Source organism: Rhipicephalus microplus, chromosome X, assembly GCF_043290135.1.
Source record: "Rhipicephalus microplus isolate Deutch F79 chromosome X, USDA_Rmic, whole genome shotgun sequence".
In the NCBI taxonomy this organism is placed as follows: Eukaryota; Metazoa; Arthropoda; class Arachnida; order Ixodida; family Ixodidae; genus Rhipicephalus; species Rhipicephalus microplus.
Genome location: NC_134710.1, coordinates 298,265,116 through 298,279,871, shown reverse-complemented (window position 1 = coordinate 298,279,871; position 14,756 = coordinate 298,265,116). Strand labels below are relative to the sequence as shown.

Here is a 14,756-nt window from a genome sequence, read left to right as displayed (position 1 = left end):
AAATGCGATCCCATGTTTTGTGTTGGACGTCGATGTACATGGAGATCATGTTTGTGACTGTCTTATTTAGTCGCTCGGTTAAGCCATTGCTCTGCGGATGGTAAGCAGTCGTCGTTCGATGCCTAGTGTTACTTAGTCGAAAAACTTCATCAATAAGTTGTGCAGTGAACGCTGTTCCTCTGTCGGTTATCACTGTAGATGGAGCACCGTGGCGCAGAACAATGTGGCACATGAAGAACTGTGCTACCTCAGAAGCCGTGGCTCGTGGTATCGCCTTTGTCTCAGCATAGCGGGTCAAATAGTCAGTTGCAACAATGACCCATTTGTTGCCGTCAGACGATAAAGGAAATGGGCCGAGAATGTCCATGCCAACTTGGTCAAATGGCTTGTGGGGTGGATCAATTGGCTGAAGTAATCCAGCCGGCTTGCTTGGTGGCGACTTTCGACGCTGGCATTCGCGACAGCTTTTAACGTACTGCTTCACGCTTGCAGAAAGTCCGGGCCAGTAGTGCGCCTCACTTACTCTGGCGAGCGTTCGCGAGTAACCTAGATGACCAGATGTGGGCTCGTCATGACACGCAGAGAGGACTTCATCCCGCATGTCCTTCGGAACGACGAGGAGGTAAGCGCGGCTCGTAGGACGGGCGTTTTTTTTTGTACAAGACATTATCTCGGAGGCAGAAAGATGTCACGACGCGAGATAGATGGCGAGGTATAACGGCGCTATGACCCTCCAGATAGTCGATGAGTGGTCGAATCTCTTCATCCTCTCGCTGGCGTCTGCTCAAGTCAGATGAGCTAAGGGCGCCCAGGAAACCGTCATCGTCCTCTTCTTCTTGATTGACTAAAGGTATGGGTGCACGTGACAGCGTATCAGCGTCTTCATGCTTCCGTCCAGACTTATATACGATGGTAACATCAAATTCCTGTAGACGCAAGCTCCATCGGGCCAGTCGTCCAGAGGGATCACGAATGTTTACCAACCAGCAGAGGGCATGGTGGTCCGTCACCACTTTAAATGGACGACCATAGAGGTACGGGCGAAACTTGGTGATCGCCCACACTACTGCGAGACACTCTTTCTCTGTGGTCGTGTAATTCACCTCGGTACGGGACAGTGAGCGGCTGGCATAGGCTATGACTCTTTCTTTGCCGTGTTGATGCTGGACGAGCACTGCGCCGAGGCCGATGTTACTGGCGTCAGTGTGCACCTCTGTGTCAGCATCTTCGTCAAAATGCGCAAGAACAGGGGCTGATTGCATCCGCTGTCGTAGCTCGGCAAAAGCAGCCTGTTGTTCGGTAGCCCATACAAACGGTGTGTCGTCGCGTGTAAGGCGAGTCAAGGGTTCCGCTATCTTCGAAAACCCTCTAATAAATCGTCGATAGTAGGCGCACAAACCCAGAAAGCGCCGAACAGTCTTTTTGTCTGTAGGATGCGGAAACGCGGCTACAGCGGCAAGTTTGTCGGGGTCGGGTCGTACTCCATTCGCATTGACTACATGGCCAAGGAATTTGAGCTCTTCATAACCAAAGTGACACTTCTGCGGTTTGAGTGTAAGATCTGCTGATTGAATAGCCTGTAGCACACTCCTGAGGCGGTGAAGGTGTTGCTGGAAGGTTTCAGAAAAAACGACAACATCATCAAGGTATACGAGACAAGTTTGCCACTTCAGACCAGTAAGCACAGTGTCCATCATTCGCTGGAAGGTTGCGGGCGCTGAGCACAAACCAAAAGGAAGGACTCGAAATTCATACAGGCCATCAGGGGTCACAAATGCCGTTTTCTCGCGGTCTCGCTCCTCAACCTCAATCTGCCAGTACCCGCTTTTTAAATCCAAAGAGGAAAAATAGTGGGCGTGGCGTAATCTGTCTAACGAGTCGTCGATGCGTGGCAGCGGGTACACGTCCTTTTTAGTCACGCTGTTCAGCTTCCGGTAATCGACGCAAAAACGTAGCGTTCCGTCTTTCTTCTTGACTAGGACGACCGGAGAGGACCACGCACTGTTGGAAGGCTCGATGATGCCGTCGTCAAGCATTTCTCGAACTTGCGTACGAATGGCTTCTCGTTCCTTCGCTGACACACGGTAAGGCTGTTGGTGTACTGGGCGGGCGTCGTCGTAAGTGATGATTCTGTGCCTAGTGATCGAAGTCTGGCGCACCTTAGAGGAAGCAGCGAAGCATGACTTGAATTCAAGCAAGAGTTTCCGCAGTGCTGTCTGGTTTTCTGGTGTGAGGTTAGAATTAATATCGATATTGTTTAGAGACGTATCGGCGGCCTCCACTGCTTCCGACGAGAAGCAGATGGGAATGGTTCCTAATTCATCTGCAAACGCTAACGAAGTGCCACGGAAAAGGTGTCGGTGTTCGTTGCTGAAATTTGTAACGAGCAGTTGAGATAGGCCATCACGTAGCTGTATGATACTCCTAGCCACACAAACACCTTGAGTCAGCAGGTGTTCAAAATTACTTTCTGCAATCGCTTCACCATTTCGCAATCCACAGCATGTGACGTCGACAATAACACTGGCTCTTGGAGGAAGCATTATACTTTCAGCAGAAACACGAAGAACGTCGGTACGTTGTTGGTCGTCCTGCTTGTCGATTGCTCGGTCGGCTGAGAAGGTGATGCGATTCTCTTGAAGATCAATGACAGCTCCATATTCGTGCAGGAAGTCAACACCAAGAATAACGTCGCGTGAACATTCACGGAGCACAAGGAAACTTCCTACAAAAGTATAACCGCAGACCCGAACTCTGCTCGTGCAGGTTCCAAGCGGAGAGACGGTGTGGCCACCAGCCGTTCGAATCACGGATCCATGCCAAGGCGTGATTACCTTCTTTAGTTGTCTGGTCATTTTCCCGCTTAGTATCGAATAGTCAGCCCCGGTATCAACTAAAGCACCTACTGCATAGCCATCTATCAGCACCGGTATATCCAGAGAAAGCCGCACATATCGCTCAGTCGAATCTACACCCTTTACTGTTAGCGTCGATCGGAGGTCTTCAGCACGTCGACTGCCAGCGACCTCGCCTCCAAGGGTCGCTTGCGTTAGTTTTCCCGGCGGGGACTGGAGAACCGTGCGCCAGCATGGCGCTGTGGCGAAGATGAAAAGCGCCTCGGCGACGGTGAGCGCGACTGCCGTCCAGAAGGCGGCGGCATGCGCTGTTGAGCCAGGTAGTCCTCAATGTCCCGGGGTCGCTGGCCATACCGAAGAGGCGCTGAATATACTGAAAATCCGCGCAGCCCGAGGCGCCGGTATGGACACTGGCGGTACAAATGGTCCGCTTCACCGCAGTGGAAGCACAAAGGTCGGCGATCAGGGGTGCGCCAAACATCAGATTTCCGAGGCGAAGCACGTCTGTCGTCAAGGTAGTGTGCTGGTTGTTCCGCAAGATGCACAGGGCTGGCGTAAACGAGGGGTGGCGGTGTGCGTGTGTTCTCGTAGTACCGTAGAGGCTGCGCCGACTGAAGTGAAACCGTAGGAGGTGCCTGAACAAACAGCGGGGAAGAGGAAGCTGGGCGTTTCAAGGCTTCTGCATAGGTCGGACGGTGGTAGTCAGCCGGGGCGGGTGTGGCGTTATTCAGACTCACAGGGTCACGAAGGGCATGATGCAGCTCGTCCTTGACGATGCTTGCAATGGAACTCACCGTAGGTAGTGGTGGTGTGGCAGCCTTTTGCAGCTCCTCGCGTACTATGGAGCGGATAAGGTCGCGCAGACACTCGGTGTTGCTCCCAATATTCGTTAGAACTTGAGCAGTGGACGTGTTCACTTGCCGCTCATACAGGGTGGATCGATGCTGAAGCATCTTTTCCATCGTGACAGCTTCAGACAAAAACTCGGCGACCGTGTTCGGAGGGCTCCGTACAAGACCAGCGAAAAGCTGCTCTTTAACTCCCCGCATCAGGTGACGCACCTTCTTTTCTTCTGTCATACTCTGATCGGCTCGTCGGAACAGGCGCGTCATATCTTCCACATAGGTCATGACAGTTTCATTGGGCATCTGGATGCGGGCCTGGATCGCTCGTTCCGCTCGTTCGTGGCGATCAGCACTTCTGTAAGTATCCAAGAGACGGCGGCGGAATTCGGGCCACGATGTCATCTGTTCCTCGTGATTCATGTACCAGGTACGTGCTCCATCCTCTAAATAGAAGTACACACGTCGTAGTTTGGCCGCGTCGTTCCAGTCGTTCAAAGCAGCCACGCGCTCGAAGTCGACCAACCAGTCCTCGACGTCTTCGAGCTCGGTGCCATGAAACGGTGTCGGAACCTGCGGACTTTCGAGGGTGTACCGAGTCACCGGGGGGTTTTCCGTACCTGTTAGAGTGGTTTGAACGGACGTGCTCATCATACTGGTGTGAACTATAGGGTCAGCTTCGGGAGGCAATCCCCTGATCCTGCGGCTTGTCCGATGAACGGGAGTGTTGACTCGAACTGGGCTTGTGGTGCCGCTTCCAGGAGGGGTCTGCAACATCCGTGAGGGGCCTACCCAGCACCTCCACCAGTTGTCACGTCACTCCAGGGGGTGTCGACAAGATTTACTGACGTCTGAGCAACAGGGCTCTAACCAAGCGCGTCGGTTGGGCTTGTTTGTCAGAGCGAGGGCCCACGTGCACTTCTTTCTTCTCTGTGGTGTGGGCCTTCACCTTGGCATACGACCCACTACTAGAAAGAGGTGGCAATATATATATATATATATATATATATATATATATATATATATATATATATATATATATATATATATATATAACATACATAGCTGTTGCATATACAGCGCGTGCTCTCAACAAAAAAATTTCCTTTGTACATTAGCTCTTAAAGTGCTCTGGTTAACTATTTTAACGCATTCAAAAATACATATAGCAGTGGCAACTGTAGCATATTGAGCACGCGCTGGTGCCAAGGAGAAGTCTTATACCTCCTGTTCTTCGAGGGCCTTGATGGAGGTCTAAAGTGCTCACATTGCGGCTCTTGCTATGGCAGCACGAACACAAAATCCACGTATGAAAATTGAAAGAAGCAGCTGGCGAGAAATAAAGAGAAAGGAGGAGAAGCATCAGGTAGGGAAATAGAAATAAATAGAAATGAACGAAGAGCACAGAAAAAAAACGGAAAACTAGACAGAGAAAGAAAACCACGAGGAAAGAAATAAAACTGGATAGAAACAGAGAAAGGGGCCCATTTCCCACTTTTTTGTGCTTAGAAATACTAAGGTAAAGCTGCCTCAATTTTTTCCCCGCTCATCTTAAAACAGGATGAGCCACTGGCAATGTGGTAAGAGCGCGAATTGCATACTGCGTTGTCACTGTTTCGTGCAGAAGGATTGACTAAACACAACTCTGTTCCATGAAGTGGTTGTACGTACCCTGTAGCGAAGGTGCCTTTTTTTCCCGCCAAATCGTCTACGTAGTTAAACCATTTCACGAAAGAAGGGGCTCACAAATAATAAAAATGAATATCTGGGTTGTTTACGTCCCACAACCACTATACGATTATGAGAACGCCTTGCTGGAGTTCACGAGATGTTTTGGCCATCCGGTACCCTTTAACGTGCTTTGACACCGCACATTACACAGGCCTCTGTCATTATGCCTGTATCGAAATGCAACCGCCGTAGTCGGGGCCGATCCCGCCACCTTTGGGTCAGCAGCCGATCACCGTAACCGCTACACCAACGTGGCGACAAACGTGCTCACTACTTTATGACTATTCAGTTAGTGTTCTTCAAGTGACTGTTGGAATATAGTTTGCAGGGCTTACACGCTGTAGCAATATATTTCGTATTTTTTTGCGCAATGTGTTTTGAATATATGAAAGAATGGTAGCGAAAATTTCACAGACATGCAAAAGAACGCAGATTCACCAAAACAACCACACATCAAACTCGTTTTCTCGTCACAATCAGCTAGCTGGGAGCACTCTAAGCTAAATTAACTGTAGCCACGCACGCCATCTCGATGGTTTGGTCCCTGAAGAAGGCGGCCACATTTCGATCAATTTAGGAGCACTCCGAGTGCAATAAAGATAACCTATGCTTATTATTTTGGAGTTCATCGACCAAGGTGACCTTGATAACTGTCATGAATGCAGCGCGATTAAGTTTAACAAAACGTTCACCGCACCACGAGTAACGCTGATAGCGCCCAGCCTCTCATCATATAGGTCAGCAGATATTGGGCGCGAACTTTCATGTTTCAAGTGACGGCATGGCGTCCAGTTGAATGGAACTGGTGCAAAGTCGAAAGAAGGAGTGCGAAGTGCACGAAAAGATTCGTCGCATGTGCTGAAGGTGTGGTGTATAGGATACCGATAGCGTAACATGCTTGCTTCCAATGCAATTCACTGAATATGTCGAGGTAAATCAATGCGTGTTTCTCTTCTCTGCTACTCGGTATGTCTTGCAAGAAGTCTTGTCTTCCATAACATAACCTAATGCATTACAAGTGTGCTGCAGGCTTTCGCTTTCAAGCGCTACAAAGAGTATGACATTCGGCCGAAATATATGGTTGAGTAGGTGCTGCTGAAGGGAAAGATTGGCACTAGTGTCTGATTACCAGAGCGGAACATCAGAAACGAGCTGCCTTTTACCTGATCATGACAGAGGGAGGGTATAGCAGACTGGATCCATTTTTTTATGTAAGAGGGGCCGACAGAAAGGGCCTATACTAAGTGCTCGCTCTTCAAATGCTAAGCGTGATATCGCTGCTTCGATAATCGGTAACTTGCGCTAAGGATTTTTTTTTTCTTTTCGTTAAAGCTGCACTACTCGAACCCTTATGCCTCATGGTTCTATCCTAAAGTAATCGCGATGAGCAGCGAACCAGTTAGGGTTCATTTATTATAGTGTGTATAATAAGGGCCTAGTGGTCCTCCGAGGTGGTCTTAAAAGGCACTCACTACGCTGAGGAGCCCCTTCATTGTCTCAACTGCGCCATGGTGACGGAGGAACTAATAAATACGTGCTGCATCAAACCATGCGATGCAGCATTCCTTTTGGCGTCTTCAGTATGCCCGTGTTACTTGGGCGCAAGCATCATAGGCTTGCAAACGTGCGTGTTTGCGTGACAGCTGCTTTCACGTCATTTCAGCGCAGTAATGGGATCCATCGGTGCATTCAGTTAAAACATAAAAAACCACAAAGTCCATGAGGAAAAATCATCGATCGTTTTCTCGCAGCTCTCCACCGCAAATACACCGTGGCCTTAGACTTCAGCCCCAAGTACAAGCGGACCCGAGCTTCAGCTGCTACTGTTACGTGCTCAACTGGACCCGACAGCTCTTCTACACTGTTATCGACATGCTACTGCAGGCTTTCCAGTGGGTCGTGACCGGCATGGTGATGCGCGCGCGAGCATCCACCCAGTTCCAGAATCTGTTCCAGAGCGCTGCCAGTGCCTACACCAGCTGCATCACCGTCCTGAAGGGGAAGGTGAGACAAGTATTTTTGCAACGCTTTCGCAGTGGTGTTGCACACTCGCACTCTCCAAAAGCTATTGCGCCGCGGCTAGCAAATCATCTATATAGTGGTTCTGAGAAGGTTTGGTGAAGTTATGACGCTGGATAATTGGGGGAGGGGGAGAGGGTAGGTGGCTGATTATTATTTTAAATGAAGAGAGAAGTCGTATATCACACTGGCGAAGAAGTAGGATGTTGGTTAGACTAATTGGAAATAATTAGTGTAAATGTAAAATCAGGGAAAGTGCAGAGAATGGAAGGAACAAATACTGTACGCACCGCACCTACTCATGTCATGTGCAAAATTTCAGGTTTGCGCTTTTAATGGCAGGTCGCCTACAGACGTTCCAAGCAGATAAAGCGAATAAAGTTCAGATGCCACACCGTATATAAATAGACATCTGCTTCACATACATATTTCGTTTATTGGGGCCCTGCTACAATTTTAAGGCTACGTTATTTACCACTAGAACGCGTGTAATTATTGCCGAGATGAACGCAAGAACATTTATTAAAATTTGTGCAGTAAAACTGGTGTTATTAGTATTCAAAGTTCAGAACTCGAGCAGGTGAAGCTATAAAACGTTCCCTTTCGCATTTCATTCTACCGCTGACGTCAAAAGCCATTTCCAATCACAACACGGGTGTTATGTACAAGACGTACGCGGTGATTGGAAACAGCCTTTGAGTTCAGCGGGAGAGTGAAATGCCCCGGGGTGACAGACGCGCAGCGTCCCTATAGCATCGTTTCAGAATTGTTTTCAAGATCTCATTATTAAAACAAAAATCGTATTGTATGTGAGAAAGTATAAGTAGCACTTCTACATTCTTTACCGCTCAATAGCGTGTTAAAACAATTATGTGACTTGTCGCGTAAACGATCGGCATTATCTGGGGCGTAGACTCTCTAGCCGCTGTATATGTCATTCCACTCTGAAAACAGCGTGGCTTCTCCCCAGAAACAAAATTACAACAGCTTTGTTTTTGGTGTTACCACTCGAGCTACGATATCGGTGCATTCAACAGTTTGAGAAGTGATGAAAACTGCACGCTTATTTGTGTCGAGGGTCCCTTTTAAAAGGTGAACTGTGTCGCAGGGACAGACAAGGTTTCGTAGTAAGTATGTTGCTATTCCGGATGACATGGTAATGGGTGCATACGAAAGTCCTTGTAGCATTAGGCTTAGGTTTGCGTTTGTAGAAAGCTGTGCTTTTTTTACCTTCCTAGTTCCGTAGTCACCCTTAGACATAGACCGGCCTGGATTCTAAATAGTACAAAGAAAGGAATACTCTTTTTTTACGAACTGAAGTTCATGGCAACGAACACCGCAAGCGCTGACGTAACAATCCCTGGTGTCGTCATCTTTTTACTATAGGCAACTAAAGTAAAAAAAGAAATTCACATTATATCCACGGAGGGAATAATGAATGCAGCGAAGAATCCAACTGTCCGTGCATCCGTCCGTCTGTGCATCCGTCCCCCCATGCGTCTGTCTGTGTGGCGATGAGCACGAGCCACGGCGGCCCTCCGCACCTGCCGCTCCGCTTTGTCCATGCCCCACCAACGGTCCAACACGTACAGCAACGATCCAGGAGACTCAAAGAGACACTCGTTCCCCGCGCATCCAGGCACAGCCCGCGCAGCAACCAATTGGAGAGTAGCCGCACAGCGCCATCGAGAATATCCTCACTCAACTGCACCAGGTGGATGGATGGATGGATGGATGGATGGATTGATTGATTGATTGATTGATGGATGGATTGATTGACTGATTGATTGACTAATTGATTGATTGATTGATTGATTGATTGATTGATTGATTGATTGATGGATGGATAGATGGATGGATTGATTGATTTATTGATTGATTAGTATGGCTGTACCCTTTAGATCGGGTGGCAGCTGACGCCACTTAGCCGTAATACTTCGTGAAACACAAACTAGGTGCGAACTTCTATGAGACAGCGCCATCCATCATAATGTTCGGGTTATACTGCCTGTCATGCCTGACGCGGGACAATGCTAGACTAAGAGGAGCTTCCCTCCTAAGATCTTGCTGTAGTCTGCTGGTGGAAAAACATCGAAATAATAGAACTGTTGCACTCCGATACACCCACTAGTATATAGTGGTGTTGTTACCTATTCATTGTAAGAGAAGCTCTGATAGCACTGTGAAGTCGGGTTCACTCTACTGAGCACTCATTATGCCTTGTGAAGACTAGACACTAAAACGATCTGCAATATCTTGGTCATAAATTTTCTCTCGCTCTCGCCTTCTCATTTTAGCGCTCCAGTAATCGTCACATATTTTGCTCGCCTCTCCTTGCCCACTCGGTTGGTACATGGTAAATTATGCGCGTCAAGGCAACTTGGACTTGTCTATGAGACGCCTTTAAAATAGCGCAAACGCAAAGGTGGCTACCCTGAAGGCAAGGAACACAACACAAGTTCTGCATCAACTGGCACTGGTTTCATGCGTATGGAGAATTAAAGACAATGCTAATGGGTGGCACGAGGCCATTGCGATGAGAGTCACTAATATACATAGATATGAAAGAGCACATTTAGGCGAAATGGTCACTTTTTGTACAGCAGATGCTATAAAATGGAACTAACTCCAGCAAAAACACAGCAAAAAAGCGCACGTAAGAAATCAATGCTTGTCCGGTGCTCTTAAACTTTCATTCGATACACTCCGTATGTTTCTTCTGTATATAAGGTTTTCCTCAATCATTTCTTGTCTTCCTTGACCATGTACGACCTGGCTTAGTATTTAGTCTTGTATATCCCAGACATACAAAAATACCGGAAAAGTAGACGTTTTTATTTCGTTTTTACTGCGTCGTTGGTAGAGGTTTTTCTTTCGGACCACTTTCTGACGGTTTCATTCACCTGCGAAGCTGCCATGGCCACTCGACATAGCCCGCTGTAACGCATAACTGCACACATCCTATATGAAGTGCTAACAAAACTATTAACTTCACACCATCCAAGATCCAGTTATTTGTGTTCGTGACTGACGCGTCATTATAAGGCCACGCAGAAACACATCAAGAAAAGTGATATTGCTAACCTTAACGACAGACACACGTCCGAAAAAATGGAGGTATCAATTGACGGGGAGCATTCCAGATAAAATGAATGTAGCAATTCAGAGGAACGAAAACAGCTGTAGTTTTCTGCTACCCAAATGGAAGTACAACTTGTGCTCATGTAGCATGTTGAAAGAGGAGGAAACGAACTGCAATTCGCTCTTGCGTTGTGTATTGCACAACCATGGGCCACTTCGGTTATAACACAAGGCTACGCTTGCAGAAGCTGAGAGAAAAGAACAAGGAGGACGGAGACTCGAGACCTCTTGTCAGCAGCCCTCGGTGCTCCCGAATCCAGCAGGAGGACGCACCGCGTCTGACTGAACACCACGCACGGGATCGCGTTGTTGGCCGGCGGTGCTATCAAATTCCTCCGCACCTGACCCGCCAGCCATAACGCATGATCCAAGAGATAGAGCGGCACGGGGCTGAACAGGTGGCACGGAACTACGCTGCTCCCACGAGCGCCTTCGGGCGTGGATGCTAAGCGCCCCCTTCCCACGGTGGACGTCAAGGAACCTTGCATGCGCTTAACGCACATTTAGTTTTCACTTCTGCAGTTCTTATTGTGATTGTATTTCGATGAAAATAACGTGTATTGTCAAAAAACGGTGGCGTGTAGATTTTCACTTTTTGTACGCTCCTAATCAGGTCCTGCCTAAATGATGACAATATTTAGGAAATCAGATGAAAAATGTCCGCTTTCCTAGCTGTAGTCAACACCTTAAGCGGTGCCTGGCTGAGAGTATATATAGAATATCTAATTCGATGTCTCTCGTTTTAGAGCAGATATGATATCTAATTTGGTGTCTCTCGCAGGGGTATTCACACTTTCCAGGTCAGCGAGCGCCACAGCGCGGAATTTTTCGGATGCCGCAAGACTCTGATGGTATACGTTGGTGCGGGCACGTCGTAGTCGTGCTGGGTCATGGCGAAAGACGGGCTATGAGCGAAGAGCAATCGCATGTGTAGCGTTCCTACCTCCTAAATCACCCTTGTTTCCCCGAGTCTGTGTCTCTCGAGTAATTTGAACAATCGTTTCGCAGCTAAGCCGGCGCGGAGATATCATTTTGCCATAAACACCCATGTGGCGCTTTGTTTACACCAGCGCTGCCGCTCTTTTAGCTCTATATTCTCGCATATCGTACAAAGTTTGCAAAATTTAATAAAAAATACTGAACTTTACGGCACCGGTTGCGCTCCAAACTTTAACTTTTATGGTACTCGGCGGGCGCTCTCAGTTCGCTTGCTTGCAGGCAGAGGGACTCGATATGAACGGCCGCGCTTGTCGTTTCCCGTATTCCACAACACACGACGTGACCAGCGTTAAACACTGCCTCTCCTTCGACAATAAACCTCTGTGTTTTGTTGCCAAGGTAAATGATAGCTCTTGGACATACCAGAGTTCCGAAAGCCGCCCGATTCTCGAGTCGCGCACGCCTTCGGGTAGCCTCCATCACCTCTCGTCTCGCCATACTGAAACGCTTAGTGCCCCCTACAGGTGCTGGAAAGTACGAACAAAAAAACCGCGCATCCCGCAGGCAGCTTGTGGTCCACGGTTGTATCGCAAGCGGGCCTCCGCTTCACAAGGAATAAAAAGTTTGTTAATTTATTATATGGTGGTTGCATTATTTACTCGCATATTGTGATCAATAAAGCTTTGTTAGAATAAGCTACGGGGATGAGACTGGTCTCAAGCACTTTTGTGAGGCACCCCATGCGGTCAGTGTTGAAACATAACCATGGAACAAGAACTCTATTTCGCCATCGGCGTTGAAATTTTAGTTAATTTTAAGGACATGTCGATATGGTTCTCAAATCTTGACAACAAGCCCTTTCAGGAATGTTCTATATCTGAGATGTGAAAGGTTTTCTTTAAATTGCAGTTTTGGAGGGCATATTGTTTTGACAACCTCTTGCCACCTCTTCAACCTTCTTCACTGTCGCCGGTCTTGCGGAGATAAATTTCAGGACTGCGGCCCGCTGGTCAAGGTTACTTTGACGACCTTGTTTTAGAGCTACAGCTCTGCTCTTCTGGGTTCGAACTCAAGAAAATGACTTCATGCACGCATTTGAACTTGCACCTCAGGCCACGTCGACATCCACCTCTTCCTGCTCGCGCGTGCGTCGTAATAGTAACCGACATGCGCCACAAGAGAAGGTGAAAGGGAACAAGAACATGCACTGTGTAGGTTGGTTCTCTCCCATGCCCTCCTGTGACTGGCCGGCGAAAGTCGCTAGCCTGCGCGTGCCTCAACTCCTGTCCTTAACTCCTGTCACGAGACGCCCGCGCTGGCAATACGAAGAGAAATGGAGACACCGTGCCACTGCTTGTCGGGCATTTTCGCCGGAGCGTGGCACATCAACGAGACATGCTTTCCATGGTAGTTGCTGCAATCGCAGGACAAGCCTTGGTTAGCCATTCAACCACGGAATTCTTTTCGTGAAGCAGCGATAAGTGATATAAGTACTCCTCAATGAGAAGGAACAGCTGAATTTAAAAAAAATCGTTACTTAAATATGCCTGTGAACGCTTACATAAAGAGCATTGGCCATATCTGAAAACATGCTAAAAGTCTGCAACATTGTCAGGTCATCTTACTCGATATTTTCATCTTTTGTACAAGGTGTTTCAAGAAATATGTCCAAGATGTTTCAAAAACAACAGAAACGAGTTGTATGCGTGGTACTTGCGGCATTGCTTTCCTGCGGCAGAAGGCATTTTCAGATGGGTACAAACAGTAATTAGGGCAGTAATTATAGAAATTAACACGTTTCACTTTTTAACCAGTTGTAATAGCCACCTGAGTGTAATGGGCAGATTTAAGCCCTTCCTATGAATAGGTCATAGCCACTTTAAAATTTTGGAAAAGCGTTCACTGGTAATCGCCGCGGAGCAATGCAATCTCAACTTAGCTGGCGAAAATTAAACTGAGGCACCAAACAGCGCATCTATATACATTAACTTTAACAACACCTTGAATGCCGACACTGTTTCCCTCAGATTGGGGGAAAGTAGGCGAGCGTCCACCAAGTGAAATGTCTAAATTGACGATTGATAACGGTTGATAACCTAGTGTAACTGCTGGGAAGAGCAGTTACGCTAGGATAATTAACATTCACTCTTGACCATGAGAATTACCTGCCAACGACTTTTCTTTAACGCATAATTTTTATCATCATCACTAGTTTCCATAATCACCCGTTTCCTGAGTACAAGTTGTTCGTGATTATTGTTGTTATCATCATCATACCCTAAACGTTCAAGTGGCCCCTTGCTTGCTTGTTCCTCTGTTGCGGCTTTCATCCACAAAGGGATATTGGCCAGGAAGCCAGCGGTTAACGTAAGTGAACAATTAAGAACTATGCTATGAGAATTAATGCCGCTTGCTAGTGACGTTGACTCAGCATTTCTACTATCACTGATTATCGCTATCATCGGCGCCTGATCCCTCATTTTCAACGCTTTCATTAGAGTGGTTTTATCATCCATTGTTACCAACCCGCGCAAGCAAGTACCTTTATAAGTTGCATTCATTATCAATGTGGTTATCACCATTCAAGGCTCAATTTCATGACGATGATGCTGATGATGACGATGATGATGATGATAGATTCTACGTATGACGCACTTCAAATCTGTGGTATTGGTCAAAAAAGAAATAATTTATTAGTATAATATCAGAATGGTATGACTAATGAATTGTAGAATACCTATAATAAATTATTGATGCTGATCAAATACTTGGGATCAAGACCGCCTTGATTCCTTAAAAAGTTTTCTACCGCGGAACAGAGATCCCGGTGACTGACCTAAAGAGGAGGCTTCCAAAGATAGAACATTTGAAATAACGATATGCATGTTAAACACCGCTTTTGGGAATGCTTCATCTCAGTAAATTGAAGCGCTTTCATCATAAGAAGTAATTTGCTTGCCCACAGTGCTATTTCAACATGGTCCTCATCACCTTTATTGTCGTTTATCATCATTATACAATCATTCATTGTTACGTTCAGACTGAATACTTTCATCTTCAGCACCAGCATTGTTCTAGTGCCCTTCACTTGTTGACGGCTCCGTTTCAACGCGATAATTGTAGGCATTCTGTAAATCGCTACATTCGCCTCCGCTGGTGTCCGCAACCGATATCAAAGAAATAAGGGAAGAACGCACCAGGTCAGAACGGAGTCCGAAACGGGTAATCT

General features: G+C 47.2%; 2 protein-coding genes across 2 annotated transcripts in view; one reads left to right on the top strand and one right to left on the bottom strand.

Annotated features, from left to right (window-relative positions):
- LOC119162377 (uncharacterized) overlaps positions 1–12,222 on the top strand; it is a 297,639-nt gene extending 285,417 nt beyond the window's left edge. Inside the window, exons 8-9 of the mRNA XM_075879424.1 lie at positions 7,180–7,432; positions 10,774–12,222. Coding sequence (XP_075735539.1) covers positions 7,180–7,432; positions 10,774–10,947 — 427 coding nt within the window. The 3' untranslated portion in view covers positions 10,948–12,222. The remainder of the gene's footprint in view (positions 1–7,179; positions 7,433–10,773) is intronic.
- The window catches only part of Lim3 (Lim3 homeobox protein), a 303,916-nt gene that overhangs the window by 112,979 nt on the left and 176,181 nt on the right, over positions 1–14,756 (bottom strand). The window lies entirely within an intron of this gene.